Source organism: Pipra filicauda, unplaced genomic scaffold (genome assembly GCF_003945595.2).
Source record: "Pipra filicauda isolate LSUMZ 115617 unplaced genomic scaffold, ASM394559v2 scaffold172_size1731463_pilon, whole genome shotgun sequence".
NCBI lineage: Eukaryota > Metazoa > Chordata > Aves > Passeriformes > Pipridae > Pipra > Pipra filicauda.
Window position 1 is genome coordinate 176,077 of NW_024104240.1, and position 17,661 is coordinate 193,737.

General features: G+C 50.5%; 2 protein-coding genes across 2 annotated transcripts in view; one reads left to right on the forward strand and one right to left on the reverse strand.

Annotated features, from left to right (window-relative positions):
- KCTD20 (potassium channel tetramerization domain containing 20) overlaps positions 1-10,000 on the reverse strand; it is a 28,068-nt gene extending 18,068 nt beyond the window's left edge. Inside the window, exons 1-2 of the mRNA XM_027728847.2 lie at positions 9,968-10,000; positions 5,133-5,207 (exon numbers count right to left, since the gene is read on the reverse strand). Coding sequence (XP_027584648.2) covers positions 5,133-5,200 — 68 coding nt within the window. The 5' untranslated portion in view covers positions 5,201-5,207; positions 9,968-10,000. The remainder of the gene's footprint in view (positions 1-5,132; positions 5,208-9,967) is intronic.
- A 1,828-nt stretch (positions 10,001-11,828) lies between these two features.
- Positions 11,829-17,211, forward strand: ETV7 (ETS variant transcription factor 7). Its single transcript, XM_039379702.1, has 8 exons — positions 11,829-11,905; positions 13,672-13,789; positions 14,060-14,224; positions 14,461-14,568; positions 15,448-15,639; positions 15,922-16,064; positions 16,376-16,476; positions 16,803-17,211. Exons 1-8 carry the CDS (start codon positions 11,900-11,902, stop codon positions 16,912-16,914), a joined length of 945 nt encoding a protein of 314 aa, XP_039235636.1. The 5' UTR covers positions 11,829-11,899; the 3' UTR covers positions 16,915-17,211.
- Positions 17,212-17,661: the final 450 nt, after the last annotated feature.

Genomic DNA, 17,661 nt, shown 5'->3' on the forward strand with positions numbered 1-17,661 from the left:
CAGTTTGGAAAACTAACAATAGATGGCACAGTTTTGAAAGTTTGAATGCAGTCACAGGAGCTGTTTACCAAAGGGATTTCAAAATAATGACAATAATGAAAACCGAAACAGAACGGGGGAAGCTGCAATGGAATGCAATTTAATTTGAAATATTGCAGAGCTGAGAAAGAGGTTCACGACTCAAGGCCCAGTGTGGAAGGGCAGAACCAGGCTTGGCAAAAAACTCAGGTGTTGTCACCCAGCACAGGAGATCTTTCCCAAACTTTGGGATGAGACAGGAGCCCTGCCAGGGGGATTATGTGGCATCCCCACGAGGCACTGCCACATCTCACCACAACGGTCACTGGAAGGAAGCTCAGATAAAACCACCTCAGATAAAGCCACAGCTGAATTTTCCTGCTGAAGGGCCGAGATGCTCCTTGGGAGCAGAGGCACAAAGGGAAGATTATCAGTGTTGTCCTTAAAAACAACAGTTCCCTGAATCAAACTCACTGTTTAACTCTCACTAAGATACTGATAATACCAAAAAGCAAAACAAACATAAGGCTACTCATAGAGTGGAGCCACATTAGTAACCACAAGCAATGCAGAGTGATCCAAACCCAAAATAAACACAGGATTTTTTTTTTAGCACAGTTACAGCTCTTCGGAAAACACATCTTGATTTATTTTTAGGGAGGCAAAAGCAGGGGCTAAAATTTCAGCCAGGTGAGGCCAACCATCAGCACTCCCAGTTTATGTCAGCAGAGAACCTGATACCTTATTTTCAAGAACTGAAATGCAGCTCATGACTTCAAACCAACAAAAGTTCACGGTGGGACACTGGCAAAACACCTCTTGATTTGTTTACACGTCTGGATAAATATTTTACATGTCAAGCATAGTTCCAACACTTTCTAAGAATATTCCGTTGCATTCTTTCTCCTGTGACTAATAATTCTTACACAAAAATATTTGGCTACTGCGGTGGTACAGCAAAATTAGCCAGGAACTGGAGCCATATTTTGTGGGAGTTTAAAAAAAGGGAAAATACCACTAAAAAAAAAATACACAAAGTTGAGAAAAGCAGAGAGGATGCCTGTTTCGACACACATAATGAGGTGGTGGTGCAGAGGAAAGGTGCTCATTTGGGCATTGAATAAGGTCACTCTTGAAAAAGGAAAGTTCTAAAATTGAAGAGTATTCCAGAACAGTCCACTCCATTTTGTTTTTAATCTGACAAGAAAGAACCCATCAATATTCTTGCCAAAACTGCAGCTGGTTTCATGTTTATATCCAAGCCAACATGCAAAAGAAAGGCCAGGACTTTAAAAAATTAATTTATTTCAAAGAAATGGTCTTCAAAGGCTGTCCTTGGGAGGAATATTCAACTCTGCTGAATAACCCCAGAGATTCACAAATAAATAATCATATTCCAGTTTATGCATGATTTTAACAAATCCTTAACAAGATAGATTTTAGTGCAGAGCCTGCTAATTAAAGGGTCTGTTCATGTCCAAAGCAGCTCTCTAACCCAAGAATTCCGACTCAGTCCTGATCAGACATGACCAACATTTTAGAACTTTTAACATGGAGAACGTGAAATGAGTTGGCTTTTGTCAATCTGACTGAGGATACAAGAAATCAGCTCTTGGTGGTAAAGCTGGACTGCCCCTCACACGAGCAGAAATCCCAACAGGCTCAACACCAGCAGGTGAATGTTTCCTCCAGCCCCGTGGTAGGATGAGGGGCTGGAATGTTCCCTGTCAGGGCTCCCTGCTCTGGGGAGGAGTAAAAGCCTTTAAATCTCACAGCTGGTTCATAGGAGGTTTGGTTTTGTTATTTTTGCTTCAGCTGTGACAGCCTAATTAAAGACACCGCTGAGTGTCTGCAGCACACAGGGGGAGAGGCTGGAGAACACTCCATTTTCTGCTTTAATAATAGTTTCATCTTTCAGAAATGCAATAATTCCACTCTGCAAGTGGTGAAGTGGCATTTCCCGTAGCTACTCCCACCACCTTTAAAATGCTCTTGGAATGACTTAACAGCACAAAGTGAAGACAGACAGAGATGCCCCAGCTATGGACATTAACCAATTTTCTGAAAACAACTGAGAGCTTCAAAAGCAGCTTTTAGAAGGAGAGGCCCATGATCTTGGCAAAGAACATTTTATAATAGGGACATCTGGCAGACAAAACACCATTTAAATATAGCACAGCCTTAATGCACTGAGCTCTCCCCAGGTTTATAATTATCAATAAACAGAACCCCAGTTTCCCCCTTGCTCAGGCAACACAAGGTAACAGAAATCATTAGACTGGTTTCACTTCAGTGTTTCGTGCAGCACATTCCCAGAGGACCATCTCTAACCCAGCTGTCCATCACTCCTCAGCAGAACCCCACGTGAAAGCAGCTCCTCGGATCAAATACATTCATTTAAGTCTTCCTGAGATGCACATCATTCCCCCTGGGAGGGGACTTCCCTCCCCAGGGAAGCACTTCCCTCCCATTCCCCCACTGGCCAGCACCCCAAACCCCCCGAAATGGGGCAGGGACAGACACATTCCAGCTCTGGCACAGGATGGGAAACAGGGGGGAGAAAGCTGGGAATGGGAAAGCTGCTCTCCCACATGCCCAAGAAATGGGAGGGATCAATATTTCTCCCCATTAGTGCAGCACCCAGATGGATGGTTTCCATCCCACTCAAGAGGGAGGTCTGAAATGGCTCCGTGGCACAGCAGCATTTGGGGTAAAAGCTAAAACCTCCGAGTCCCAAATGACTCAAACATTACCTAATTTACACACCATTAGATGGGAACTCGTAGAAACTGGATATGAGCAAAGCCTTGTGGTTTTGAGGTGCTTTATATTAAACTGAACCATTTCTCAAACACACCTGAATCATCTGATTTGCCCATCACCGAATAATCTTATTTTTTATGCTTGCAACTTGGCCTGTCTGAATGGAAAAGAATGAAGTAGATTCTATAGAAAAGAGCCAGATTGTGCTTACATATATTAGAGAAACTCCATGGATTTCAGAAATCAAAATGTAACAGCAAATTAGAAACTGAAATTCTAATAATCTGTATTTCTTTTCTATTCCTTAGTTGGTCTCCTGATTAAAGTTTCCAGAAACAAAGCAAACTTTTAAAAAATTTCCAAAGACTCCTTTCCCAATATAGGCAGTAAGGTCTTTTTTCCAAAAATCCTATCAGTATAAAGGCCTTTGCTACATAAATGTCCATCTCCTGAGCCTGTATCAGCCCCCAACACCTGACCAAGGGCTTCTCAAAAACCATTAGACTACAGGGAAGTCTGCAAGTGCCTGCTGGAACATTTCTGTCAATGGATTAGGGAACTCATTCATAACTCCCAACTGCCCCAGCAGATAACATTCCAGGCAGACTGGAAGCTTTTCTGGGGGGTAGAGATTATGTAACACCACAGTTTTTAATCCACCCGCCCAGAGGAAGAAGAAATGAGCTCACTTTCATGTAGGTTAAAGCTCCATTATTCTGTTTTTCTCCATTGCTTGTTCCAGTTATGTTGAACTAGCAGATGCAATGGGAGCACATGAACTGAGGGACTTGGAAAATCCACCCAGCTCATCTCCAGCCCGAGCAGGAACTCTGCTGCTGCTGTGAAGTTTCTCCCTTCCTGCCTTTTCCCTACTCCCCTCCTCTGTGGACCTCTCACTCCAGTTTCTCCAAGTTACCAGCACAACCTGAGTGAGAACTGCAGTTATAAAACAGTTTCAAAACAGATACACTTGGAGAAAAATAGCATCACTGATTATTAAATTGAGAAAAACCACTCAAACTGGGGCAGGTGCTTAATCCAGGCAGTTTACAGGACATCCAATGGGATCCTGTGGACTCAGAGATTCCCTCCAGCAAACGGGACCAGCTGCTGCCCCAGCACAGGGAGCCACAGCACTGGGCTCCAAGAGAACTCAGCCGTGCTTTCTAGACCAGGAATGACATTTATTAAAAATCCCTTTTATTAAACACAGCCTTGCTATTTACACCTGCCCCATCTGTTTTTCAAAGCTACACAGCCACAACTTTGCCTACCAGCAGCAATCAATAACTGTCACACACCATCCCACTGCTGTCACAAGGGGCAGTTCTGCTGGTTTTATGGCTGCCAAGCTCTGCTTCCTTCTGAAAATTCCCTGATTGCACAGACTGAACTACAACACCCCATCCCAAGTGAGGGACGTAGCACTGTTTTATGAGAGCTGGTTGGTAACTGATTTCATTTCCCAGTTCCTGTAATGCTCACTGTTGCTACTGAAAGCATGACTAATAAAGGCTAATCTATATTATTTGTCCACAAATCGCAGAGGCAAACCTGACACGCAGAGCTGCAGTCTCATTTCTCTATATTCATTCCACTTCCATCGCCCCTTTTTTTATTGCTTCTTTTGGCTATTTCAGTATTGAATCTCAGGCAGATTTTCATTCTCACAGTCAATAGCTGAGTAATTCTCCAGCCACTCTGACAGTGGGATAAATATGACCCGTTCCAACTTATAGTTCACAAGGGTATTACTATATTTGTGTGTTCAGGAGCAAAACCAATGACTGAACATTCCCGCTCCCAGGAGCAATCCATGGATCAGCACCATTTCTAATAGCTGCACATAACACATTTGAGGTTGTTCTGAGGGCAAGAGGGAAAAAACAATCCCAAATTGCAGATGAAATTACTGAATGTTGAGCTTCAGTGACTACAGCCCACTTCAATGCTGCTCCCAAGACTAACAGCCATTGATTTTCCTTCTCAATTTCAGGCCTGTGCTGCCCTTCAAAAGTCCTTAGTCCTTTTGTGTGGAGCCAAAACCCACCCAGGCCAGCCTAGAGTCTCTGCCAGGTCAGAGGACACACTGTGACTGCAAATTAGAACAAGACACAGGAGGGAAAAGGTCCATGAAAGCTGATGGAATGAGACACAGGGAAGGCAGCTCCCAGGACTTCATTTACTTACAGCAACTGTCCATTATTTCCCTGTAACAGATTCCCAAAACACATTCCCTTCCAGCTGCCTGGCTTACAAGTCCCAGGTTCTCTCTACTGTCAAGGCTCAGAACAGTAAAGAAGTCCCATGGCAAAGCCATCCAAAAGCCAGGGACCCAAATTTGTACTAACCTTGGCAAAAGAAGGTCCAAAAGCTTTAGCTGATTGTCATGCTGGAACTGGAGATCCAATCCAGGCATCAAAAACCTGAAATCAGAGGGGTTTTCATCAACAGTCTGGCCAGGTCTCCCCAAAAACCAGATATGGCAATTACACTGCTTCTACAGAAAAGGTTAATTTTAGCAAATTGGTAATTTCTGAACTCAGCATTAGCTCTGGTTATGCTACTTATGACTAAAGTATGGAAAAAAATGCTGGTGGCTCCTCATCCTTCCACATTCCCTCACAGAAAGGTGTTTATTGTGCTGCTTGTCTGGATGTGGGTTAAATTAGCCAGTAATGAACTGATCCTCCAGATAAATTCACTTCTTATTAAGCAATTCATCTAAAAATCAGGAGATCCTTTAGACAGCTCAAGTGACCTTTATCAGCAGGCACCAACTCAGCATTTTTCTTGCAAAGAAAGAGCTCATTATCCACACACTCCTCTGGGATCCCAGAGCAGAATGCAGCAGTTCCAGAGTCTGTCCCGAGCTGAAGCTTTAGGGAGACTTGCTTTGTATTTATTAAACTTTCTAGAAGGAGGAAGAGCCTCTGACAGTGGCTTTGGCAAGAACAGGCACCGAAGTGAGAGTGCACAGGGACGTGCAGTGTCAGGGAGCCCTGCAAGGCTCCTTTCACAAGTTATTTGGCTGCTGGGTTGGCCTCTTTTGCAGTGACTTTCCTAACAGGACTCTGCAGCTCTGATGCAATTATTAATCCAGTCCCACTGCTTGGCCAATGTCCCTTTATGATCCCAGCTTTTGGCAAAAGGGGACAAAGGTGGTGTTAACTACAGCACTGGAGCCTTAGAGCAAATTCATTACAAAGGGTGAAGTGTTATTTACCTTTCTCTACACCCAAAATTTTCTGCTTGTGGGTTTTCAGGTGTTTAAAGCAGAGTTAATAGCAACATTTTTAAATAATATTACACTCTGCTTCCTTTGACTGTGCTGCTACACTGTGAACTAAACACTTGGCTGCCCCTCACTGGCACAGGGAATGAGTTCAAGATGAGGTTGAGTGACAAACACATCCTGGCATGGCCCAAACTTGGTGCTGAAAGCAGCAACTAATAAAACAAGATGATGATTCTTACTTCTCATGAGCTACAGAGACAGACTGAGTCACCACACAAAGAAATGGTACAATATCCTGAACAGAAAACTCCAAGCCAGTGCTTATGAAACCTGTTGGATTCTGAGAAGGAAAGACTGAACGTGCCAAGACATGAAGGTACCTCAAAGACACTGAGGTAGGATCAGATTTATGACTAAATCAGCTCAGGGAAGAGGGTTTCTCAATTCTGATGGTTATAAAAGACAGATGATTGCTGTGCATAGCTCAGGTAAGGCTTCCTCTGGAGCACAGGAAAATAAAGTGTAACTCTGAGTGATTTTGAACATATCCAACAAACTGAGACTGATCTCAGATGATACATTTCTGTTTGCACAAAGAGGATCAGTGATGAGGCTTCTGGAATGACTGTCTTACCTTCCACTCAAAGAACTGTCTCAAAACCTGTCCAGAAAAGAAGCAACCCCAAGAAACCCCACCAAAAAATAAAATAAATCCCCCAACCACTTCCTCTGCCTGTAGGTCCATGCAATCCACATCAAACTCAAATGGCTTTGCTATAACTTGGTTCTCACCACTGTTGAGAAGAACAGAAATAACCAGTTTGGTCCTTCCAACTACAACTTCTTCCAGGTCAGCACCTGCAGCTTGGCTGGGCTCACTGAACTCCACTCATTTATACAGTTTAATACAAAACAGAGAGCTCCCCAAAAATAAAATGATGTGATGAACTCCTACAACAAAGATCACTCCTTTCAAACAGAAAACTCACCCCCTCCAACTCTACCAGCAAAAGGCAGCACTGAAAGAGATCCAAAAGCTTTTTGTGTGCTGCAAATAGGTCTGTCTTGAAACAATACCAATAACTCAGCACATGCCTAATTCCATGACAGCAGAACTTACTTTAACCTCTTCCTAATTGCTTTAAGATAAGCTGAAATAAGTCTAGACACAATCATCTGCACAGGTTTCACTTATTCTACAGAAACTGCTGCATTTGAGCTGTAAGATCAGAGCACAGAAGACCCTTTTACGTGGATGTTATTATAGGAAATAAAGACAATTGTGCCAGGATAAACAATTGTTGTACAGGCTGCTTTGCAAAAGGGCATCTTTTTTTAGTGATGTAAGTACTCAGAGGTTATAAACAGCATCAGTCTATTTTGGTAAAAGGTGACTGTCCCTAAATAGAACAGTAATAAAGGCACGTGGCAATCCAGCCTGAAGAATAATAACAACTCTCACAAGCAGCTTTGTCTACAAACTAACCTACAATTTCTGACCCCAGTAATTCACTTGTTTTGATGTTTACATCACAAAAAACACTTCTCTGAACTGAGGTATTTATAGCCCTCAAATCCAGGTGACTGTGAGTAGTGCAGCCTCACAGCCCCAGCACAGGGTAAACAGGGACACACCTCATCAGGGAAAGCTGAGCCTTCCCACTGATTCCCAGCCACAACCTCCTCCCAGTGAACTGTTTGGGATTGTGCAGGAAGGACTGGGACTGAGGTGAGGATAAGGCACATTCAGGGAGAACTTTCTGCCTTAAAGCCATAACCTACTGCTACAACAGGATTTGGGTTTGCAGCAATCCTGGCAAAGTCATTCAAAAGACTCCCCCTACAGAGCTTCTCAGCCTCCCAGGTTTATAGAACCAGAGAATGGCCTGGGTTGGGAGAGACATTAAAGCTCAGCTTGTTCTACCCCTGCCATGGGCAGGGACACCTTCTACTATCCCACGTTGCTCCAAGCCCTGTCCAACCTGGCCTTGGACACTTCCAGGGATGGGGCAGCCACAGCTTCTCTGGGCAACCTGTGCCAGGGCCTCCCCACCCTCACAGGGAAGGATTTCTCCCAGATATCCCATCTAACCCTGCCCTCTGGAAGTGGGAAGCCATTCCCCTTGTCCTGTCACTCCATGCCCTTTTAAATAGTCTCTCTCCATCTTCCTGTTGGCTCCTTCAAGTACTGGAAGGCTGCAGTCAGTCACCCCAAAGACTTCTCCTCTCCAGGCTGAACAATCCCAATTCTCCAGCCTTTCCTCCCAGCAGAGCTGCTCCATCCCTCTGATCATCTTGGTGCCTCCTCTGGACCTGCTCCAGCAGCTCCACATCCTTCCTGTTTTGGGGCCCCCGGAGCTGGAGGCAGCTCTGCAGGTGGGGTCTCACCTGAGGGGGCAGAGGGGCAGAATCCCCCCCTCACCTGCTGCCCACACTGTGGGATCAGCCCAGCATATGGGGGGTCTCTGGGTGCCAGTGCACGTGGAGAGGGCACATCCAACATCTCATTCCCAAGTCCTTCCCCCCATCTGCAATCAATCCCTTCATTCCCCAACCTGGACTGATCCCGGGGGTCGCCACAACCAAGGTGCAGCACCTTGAGCTTGGCCTTATTAAACCTCATACCCAAGACTGTCTGCATTATTATCACCCCTTCCCTGAAAAGCCTCAGGTCACTGAGAAGGCAGCACAGAGAGAGGCAGGATCAGGGATGACACAAGAAAGTGCCTACAAGCAGAAGTGGGCTGAGGTCTCACCTACTCACTCATTTAGGGGAAAATCCCTTAAAACATCTGCTCCTTTCAAAGACCAGTGGGGACAGAAAGGAGGGAGGACAAGGAAGGTAAACTCAAGCCTAAAAACATGGTAAGAATAACACTGCACCAGCCTAGAGCCCCAGAGCAGGCATGGGAGGGCAGTGTGTGACCAAGCAACACCCCAAGGGGAGGCTGGTTCCATTCTGGGGGTGGTGGGCACAGCAGCAGGCTCAGCACAGGGCACTGGGCACAGTCCTGGCCTCCCACACAGCCCAGGAAACAGGGTGACATGTCAGGGACACAGGGATGCAGCACTAACCCACAGACAACAGCCCCAGCCCCCTGCAAACACAGAGTGTAGGAAACGCCCTAAAGACCCCCTTTCCAAGTAAACACAAAAAAGAAAGAGGCAGCCCCAGCCCCACAGACGCTCCCACTCAGTGCACACAAGGTGCTGCCCCCAAACACACAGAGAGCAGCTCCCAAAGCCTGCCAGGCCCCTCCAAAGCCCACTGACAACAATAAAGCTCCCTGTAGCCCCCCCAGACCTCTCCTCCATGTCTCCTGTGACTCCAGACCCCTTCTCAGCCCCACAGCCCCTTCCAAAGCCCACTCACAACAATGAAGTCCCCTGAGACCCCTAGACCCCCTCTCAGCCCCTGTGACCCCAGACCCTCCTCCATGTCCCCTGTGACCGCCCAGACAACCCCCTGGCGCCCCAGGCCCCTCTGAAGCCCAGCGACAAGAATAAAGCCCCTTGTGACCACCCCAGACAACCCCTCAGCCCCCTCCTCCATGTCCCCCGTGATACCCGCACCCTCCCTCAGCCTTGCGCCCCTCTCCATGTCCCCTGAGGCCCCACCTAACCCATTCACAACACTGACGCCCCCACTGAACCCCCTCGGCTCCGCATCCCCCTCCATGTCCCCTGTGATCCCCAGACTCCCCGACTGTCCCCTGTGATCCCCACATTCCCCCTCAGCCCCGCACCTTCCTCCCTGCCCGCGGCGCAAGGAAGCCCCCCCCCTCCTCAGCCCCACGGCACACCACAGACGCCCCCGGGCCCATAACCGCCCTCAAAGCACAGAGAGGTCCGTGAAGACCCCTAAAGGCTCATAATGAGCCGGGAAGAAGCCCCTTCAAAGCCCCCAAAGAGTCCCGACCCCTCGCCCCCATTCCAGGCCTCACTCACCGCGTCCCCGCCGCGGCCGCTCCCTCGGGCGGGCGGTGGGCGGGGCCCCGCCACTGAGCCCCGCCCGCCACCCACACCGACAGGCGATTGGCCCCGCTACGTGATTGACTTCCCAGACTGGCCAATGGAAAACGAAGGAGTGGGAAGGGGCGGGGCTTGAGGGGGCCGGGGAGCGGAGCCCTCCCAGTCTATCCCAGTGCCCTTCAGGACACCCCAGTGCTCTCCCAGTCTATCCCAGTGCCCTTCAGGACACCCCAGTGCTCTCCCAGTCTATCCCAGTGCCCTCCTAGGACACCGCAGTGCTCTCCCAGTCTATCCCAGTGCCCTCCTAGGACACCCCAGTGCTCTCCCAGTCTATCCCAGTGCCCTCCTAGGACACCCCAGTGCTCTCCCAGTCTATCCCAGTGCCCTCCTAGGACACCCCAGTGCTCTCCCAGTCTATCCCAGTGCCCTTCAGGACGTCCCAGTGCTCTCCCAGTCTATCCCAGTGCCCTCCTAGGACACCGCAGTGCTCTCCCAGTCTATCCCAGTGCCCTCCTAGGACACCCCAGTGCTCTCCCGGTCTATCCCAGTGCCCTTCAGGACGTCCCAGTGCTCTCCCAGTCTATCCCAGTGCCCTCCTAGGACACCCCAGTGCTCTCCCAGTCTATCCCAGTGCCCTTCAGGACATCCCAGTGCCCTCCCAGTCTATCCCAGTGCCCTTCAGGACACCCCAGTGCTCTCCCAGTCTATCCCAGTGTCCTTCATGACATTCCAGTGCCCTCCCAGTCTATCCCAGTGTCCTTCCAGGACATCCCAGTGCCCTCCCAATACGTCCCAGTGTGCTCTCAGTCTATCCCAGTGCCCTCCCTGTACATCCCAGGGCCCCTTTTGTCCCTAAAAAGTGCCTCCCAGTCCTTCCCAGTCCCATCCAATCCCCGCCAAGGCTATCCCAGTCCTGTCCCAATGGCTCCCAGCCCCCTCCCAGTCCATCTCAGTATATCCCAGTCTACCCCAGTAGCCCCAGCGGCTCCCAGTCCCCTCCCAGTGCCCCTTTTGTCCCTCCCAGTCCCACCCAATCCCCTCCCAGTCTATCCCAGTGCCTCCCAGTCCATTCCAAGTGCCTCTTTTGTCCCTTCCAGTCCTTGCCATTCTCATCCAGTTCCCTCTAATTCTATCTCAGTCTATCCCCAGTGCCCCCCAGTCGCTCCCAGCCCCCCTTTTCTTCCTAAAAGTACCCTTTTTGTCCCTCCCAGCCCCATCCAATCCCGTCCCAGCCCCTCTCCGTCTATCCCAGTGCCTCCCAATCCCTCCCAGTAGACCCCCACGACGTGTGCCTACTCGCCACACCTGAGGTGTGCGAGCGGGCAGGTGCGCACCTTACAGGTGTGCGCCCACCTCCCGCTGCTCGCAGACCCCTCCCCCGGGTCCCCCCGCCCCGCCCGGCGGAGAGAAAGGACGAGCCCTGGTATTCGAGGTGATCCCGGCGTGTCTCGGGATCTCTCCCTCCTCCAGCCGCGCGGCCGCGCTCCAGCGGGATCCCGGGAGAAGATCTCCCGGACGGGATCCCCGGGAGAAGAGGGTTCCCCGGTGCTGTCCCGGTGCCGGTACCGGGAGGTGCGGGACCCCCCGCACGGAACGGGATGCCCCGGGCGGAGCGGGATTCCCCTGAACGGATCGGGATGCCCCGGGAGGATCGGGATGCTCCGGGCGGAGCGCGATTCCCCCGGAGGAGCGGGAGGAGATTCGGGTCCACGGCCCCGAGAGGGGCGGAGTGGTGGTGGTGGGGGGTGAAGGCCACGGCCCCGGGCGCTGCCCCCCGCCGCTCTCCTGCCTCCCGGGGCTCCGGCTCGTTTCGATTTCGTTTCTCGCCACGATCGCGCCGAAGCCGCAGCGGCCGCGGGGCCGGGACCTGACCGTGCCGGACACCGAGGGCTCCGGGTCGCGCCGGGGATGCAGGTAGGAACCGCCTGCCCCCTGCCCGGGCCCTCGTCCTCCCTCCTCCCCGTCCCCACGGGCTTTCTCCCCCTCCATTCGAGGTGGAAGCTCATGCCCCCGCCGAAGGGTGACCCCCCAGCCCACCCAGCCCACCTCCAAAGGGCCTCGCAGAGCCCGGAGCAGCCGCGGGGCTTCGCCCCCCCACCCATTTGGGACTGAGCCAAAAGCTGCTCTCACACATCTGGGGGTTCCTTTTCACCCCCCTTTTTCTGACTTTCCCACTCCAACCCCTCCAAGGACAGTATTTCCTCTTGAAGCAAAGAAAAACTGTCTTGGAAACGTGTGGAAGCAGATAAGCGGGATAAAAGCGAGAACATAAAATCAGGATAAAGTAATAAAAATTCAGAATGTATCTCGTGGCCTAGAAATCTTTAGGAGCAAGAAAAATACCAGATTTGTTCTGTTTTTACTGTAAATCTTGTTGTAAGAGAGTTGCACAGATGGGAGAATAAAATAACTTTTAGATAGTTCTAGACAAAATACACTGCTCATTTCTTTCACTTTTATTTTCCCCTTATTGCTTAGAATGAATCTGAAAGACAGTTTGCATTGCTGCCAAGCCTGCTCAGAGTTTATTCTGGAGTCCCACTAGTTTGCTTGTGCAGTGTCATGGACCTGCCTGCTTTGCAGAGACAACCAGCAGCCACCAAATTGTCCTTCTGCTGAGGAAAACCCCTCACCAACCTGCTGCCACTGCCAGGGAAGCACTTTTCCCTGGAGGGATGCAATGCATTCCTCCTGTCCCCCATTCTCCTGGTTTTGGGAACATCAGCTTTGCATTTAAGATGTTTCCAAGCCTCACCACTGTAATATTCTTCACCTCTGATTTTCAGGACACTCAGCTCCTCTACCCCGCACACACAGTCAAGGGGCGGCTGCTTTAACCACCTCCAAAAACCTGCCTGAGCCTGAAGTGCTCAGAGTTGGCAACTGCTTTAGAAAATACCATTTGCCTGCAAAATTGTTAATTTTCCAGTGGGTGAAGCTGAGAAATTGCTGGGATTCACATGAATAGATTTTTAAGGGGAAATATTATCTGCTTGGCTGCCAGTAATATTCAAGATCTAGATGGGGCTGGAAGCAGGATCTGAGCTCCCTTGTGGCTCGTGAGCTCTGGCTGAGAGAGAAAAATAATTGTTGAAGGGCTGGAACTCAATGGCTGGTCAACGAAAGGGGTGGGATGGCCATTTCCCCTTATGCCCAAATGATCACTGGGGATAAAGCTGGAGATCTCTCTTCATACATTGTTTTTAAGACAAAATCTAAGCACTATTACCAGATTCATTTCTCAGTTCTAAATAATTGAAATGCTGTCCTAAAACCCTGGGCATCCAACGAGAATCTGAGGATCCTGCAGGAACTGGGAGCACAGGCACTGCAGGCTCTGCCAGTCTTGGATCCATCTCCTACCTCCCTGCAGCCCGTGGGGCAGTGGGGATGGATAACCTCCTTCCAGAGCCTGATGAGGGCAGGTTCCTCTGCTAAAGACAAGAGCTGGAGAAAGAGAGGGGAATCTCTGGCTACTAAAACTGAGTTGGGCAACCAGAGACTCATCCTGGGGCTGGGGCGAGGAAGAACGTGAGGAAGATGTATGGAAGAGCTGCAGACAGCACAACAGGCTGCTGGGAGAAAACAGCTTGAAAACACTGGAGCAGGCATTTCCAAAGCCAAGGCAGGACCAGAACTGGGAATTGACCCCACTGACATGTCTGATCTCTTTTCCCCAGGGCAAAGTGGCCATCAGCTCTTCCAGCCCTGTTGTGGCAGCTTCATTACCACCCCCATCCCAGGCCAGACAGCCACTCATCAGCACTGGGGAGATCTTCAAGCTTCCAGGCAGGCTGAGTGAGTAGAGGTTGAGCAAGTCAAAGCTGCTTACTAAAGGACAGGGTGGGATATGGTGGGTACAGCCACAGTGTCCCACCCAGGGACCATTCCCTGCTGGCAAGAGGGACAAAGTGTCATCAGGGTTCATTTTCTCTCTTTGGAGTGTTTTTGATCTGTGAGTGCTTAATACAGAGGGAAAGTTCGACGATAGAGAAGAAATCCCACCCTGTCCCTCAGCAGTTTGGAGGATGGAGATAGAGTTTTTTCAGAGGCTGCTCCTGGTTTCAGGGATCCAGCCCGCCCTGTGGAGCAAGGATGACGTGATCCACTGGCTCAGATGGGCTGAGAAGGAATATTCCCTTCGGCAAACCGACGAGAGCAAGTTCGAAATGAACGGCAAAGCCCTGTGCATCCTCACCAAGGAGGACTTCAGACACCGAGCTCCCAGCTCAGGTTAGACCCAGTGCAAGGGGCTTTCAAGGATCATCCAAGCACAACCCGTGGTCTGCTGAGAGGGGCTGGATGGGTCCCAGCAGGCCAGGCTTTAGCACTTTGGTGCTGGGGACAAGGACAACCCTTGTTGTTGGGGGGGAATAACCTTGTTATTATGTTATGTTATAACCTCAGCAACATCACCTTGAGAGAGTCTGTTATTCAAAGTCATCTGAGCAGAGTTGCCTTCCCTGTAGGTGATGTGCTTTATGAAATACTCTGCTTAATTAAGACTCAAAGAAGAGCTCTGGTGTGCAGCCCTTTGCTGAACTCACCCTTTGGGAAGGCCAGGAGCACGGAGGAAGGTAGGATGGAGAACAGCAGCTGCCCAGCAAGCAGAACCTGCCCACAGCTCCAGTGGGTTACACACACCTGGGGTTTGGAGCTCAGCCAGCTGAACCCATCCCACAGCACCTGAGAGGGGCAACCAGGTCCAACAAAGTCCAGGTCATCTGGGAAGTTTGTAGTGATGAAGCAGGTCTGGTCAGAATCAGGCCTAAGCAGCACCAGGGGGGTCTGTAGTGAGCAGGCAAGTCTGTGACTTCCCTAAGAAATCTGCCTGCAGAGTGAGATCTGGATCAGGGAGGGTCAATCGTCAGGCAGAGGCACAGCCCTGCTGGAGACTGGTCCTGCTGCATAGCTGGGAAAGGGCTGAGGAGCCAGGGCTGAGCTTAAATAGAGCTTCTGGGCCAAAGGGTAGTGGGGAGAGGCCCCAGGTGAGGCTGTGGGGGCCAGTGAGGCTTATGAGTGCCCTGGGGGGGCCCAAATAGGGGTTGGGGTGGGGAGAGGTTGGTATCAGTGGCTGGCTGTGTGTGGAGGTGGATCTGGGAGGTGGATCCTGAGCACTTCTGCTGGCTCTTGTAAAGTAACGAACACCTTAAGTCTCTACAACAATTTGCCAGGGGGTGCCTGTGCTCTGGCACATCCTCCTGTTCCAGTTTTTCCTCTGTACCTGACCCTGACCCTACTTGGCATCTCCTCTGACCCTCCTGGACTTTCTGCTGCTCCTGCCTTAGGAAAATCCCAGGCTTTCCTCAGCACCCTCCTCCCCTGTCTGGGCTCCACCAGGCTGATAACCACCCTGGGCTGTCCCTCCCCTCCTGTTTCATGGCTTTGGAAGATCTGGGACCTGCCCTAATGTGCCACAGGGTGTTTATTTGGCTTTTTTTCCCTTTTATTTGTAGGGACAGACTGCAGTGCTGAGGCTGCCCCAGTCCTTGTTCCCTCCTGGCTGGGCTGTGCACAACAGCCTGTGTTCCTCAGCCACGTGGAGCCACTGAACCTGTCCCATCACAGCTCAGAGAGTGGCTGCAGGGCAGGTGCCATCTGCTCCTTTCCTACAACCCCGTTGGCCCCAGTGGATGGGAAAATGGCAGGTAATTATGAATTTATAGCCTGGCTCCTTGGGGAAATGACATGGTGCTTTGTCCTGTCTGCCCAGCTGTCTCCCTCCCCTTTATTTCGTGCTTCCCCACCTCAGTTTGCCCCCCTGAACAAACTGTGGTTCGTGCCTGTGTTTTGAGATCTCGCAATAGAAGTGCTCTGGGCTCTTCTTATATTTATTGTCACTGCTACCACGTGTGATCCTGTTGCTGATACACCCCCACTGGAGCACAGTGGGAGCTCTGTGACCATTTATTCCCCCCTCCCATGCTCAGACTGCAGGTTGCTGTGGGAATACGTGTACCAGCTCCTCTCCGACCGCCGCTACGAGCCCTACATCAGGTGGGAAGACAAGGAAGCCAAGGTCTTCCGGGTGGTTAACCCAAATGGACTCGCCCAGCTCTGGGGGAACCACAAGGTAAATGCAGCTGAGAACAAATTTGTCACCCCTGGGCTTCTGCAGGTCCCTTTCATGACCTGTCCCCCAGGGCTGATGGCACAGGGAAGGGGAAGGGGGGTCACGGTGGGTGCTGAGATGCCAACCTGGTCAAGAAAGAGGGACTTTCTCATCCCCTGGAAAGGAAAATGATGATTGTGAAGGCAGTCTGGGTTGGAGACCTACTTTGGAACCATCTAGAATGTTCCACTTGTGGTCCTGCTGCAGACAGACCCAAACCAGGTGTCGGCACTTGCTTTCACTCAACACCCCACAATTCTTCCCCTTTCCAGAACCGGATGAACATGACCTATGAGAAGATGTCACGAGCACTCAGACATTACTACAAACTCAACATCATCAAAAAGGAGCCAGGGCAGAAGCTGCTGTTCAGGTGAGACGAAGCAGAACAGAGAAATGAACCCAGGCCCCATCTGATGGTGCTTCCTGGGTTCCAAGCAAGAGCTGGGATCCTCAGCAAGGCCCAAGGGTGGCAGATCCCCTCTGGTGAGCTCCAGAGCTCAGCTGATCATGGCTTGGATTGGAAAGGGCCTTAAAGTTCATCTCCCCTGCCATGGGCAGGGACATCTTCCACTAGACCAGGTTGCCCCAAGGCCCATCCAACCTGGCCTTGTTGAGGGCAAAGGCTCCAGTATTTACAGCCTGCTTTGGGGCTGGGTTTGGACATACCCCTAAAGTCATGACAAAAATGTATCACAGGTTTTTGAAGACTCCTGGGGAGATTGTCCATGAGAAATCCAGCAAACTGGAGCAGCTGGAGAATGAGGACCATGAAGATTCAAAAGAAGACCCACTGGAGGTTTCACTCTAGAAAATCTTTGGAGGTGCCTCACAGACAGACTTGTGCTCTGCTGGGAAGTGCTGGTGTGTCTTGCATCTCCTGGACAGAAGGCCACAGAGCTGGCCCTGGATTTCAAAACCTGCCCTGAGCCAAAGCTGGGACATCTCTGGGGCCACATTAGCAAAACTCCCCCAGAAACCGTCCCCCAGCCCCGACAGTGCATGTGAATGTGTGTGGGCTGGTCTTCTGCTTGTTTCTCCCCTGCCCTCAGGGAGAGAATGTGATATTTTTGCTCTGAAAACTTTGATGCTTGTCTTTAAGGCTCGAACTTGCTGGCAGAGATCATGCTGTTCTTCCAGTGAGATGTGCTGAGCAGGGCAGAGCGTGTGCTCTGGGTTGAGCATCCTTTGCAGTGAGTGGTGTCCCTGAGTGTGAACGTGCTGCTCTGAATCTGAGCCATTTCCCTGACTTCTAAATGGACTTGTATTGCAGAAATGGTGCACACTGGAATCACAGTGGCTCCCCTGTGATTAAGGGTGGGAGTGTGGTGAAATATCTGCCTGGATCAGGCCTGGCTGAAGCTCCAGGGTTGCCCTAAGCTGGTTCTCACTTTAACTCCTTTCCCTCCAGGTGATGCTTTTTGTAATTAGCTGATTGAATAATGTGAAAAGAAACAAAGTCATGACTATGAGCCCAGTCTGGTCAGATATGTGGTTATTTGCTTTGAGTTTGAAGCAGGAATGCCTTGAGGGAACAGAGTGTGTTTGTGTGTGTGTG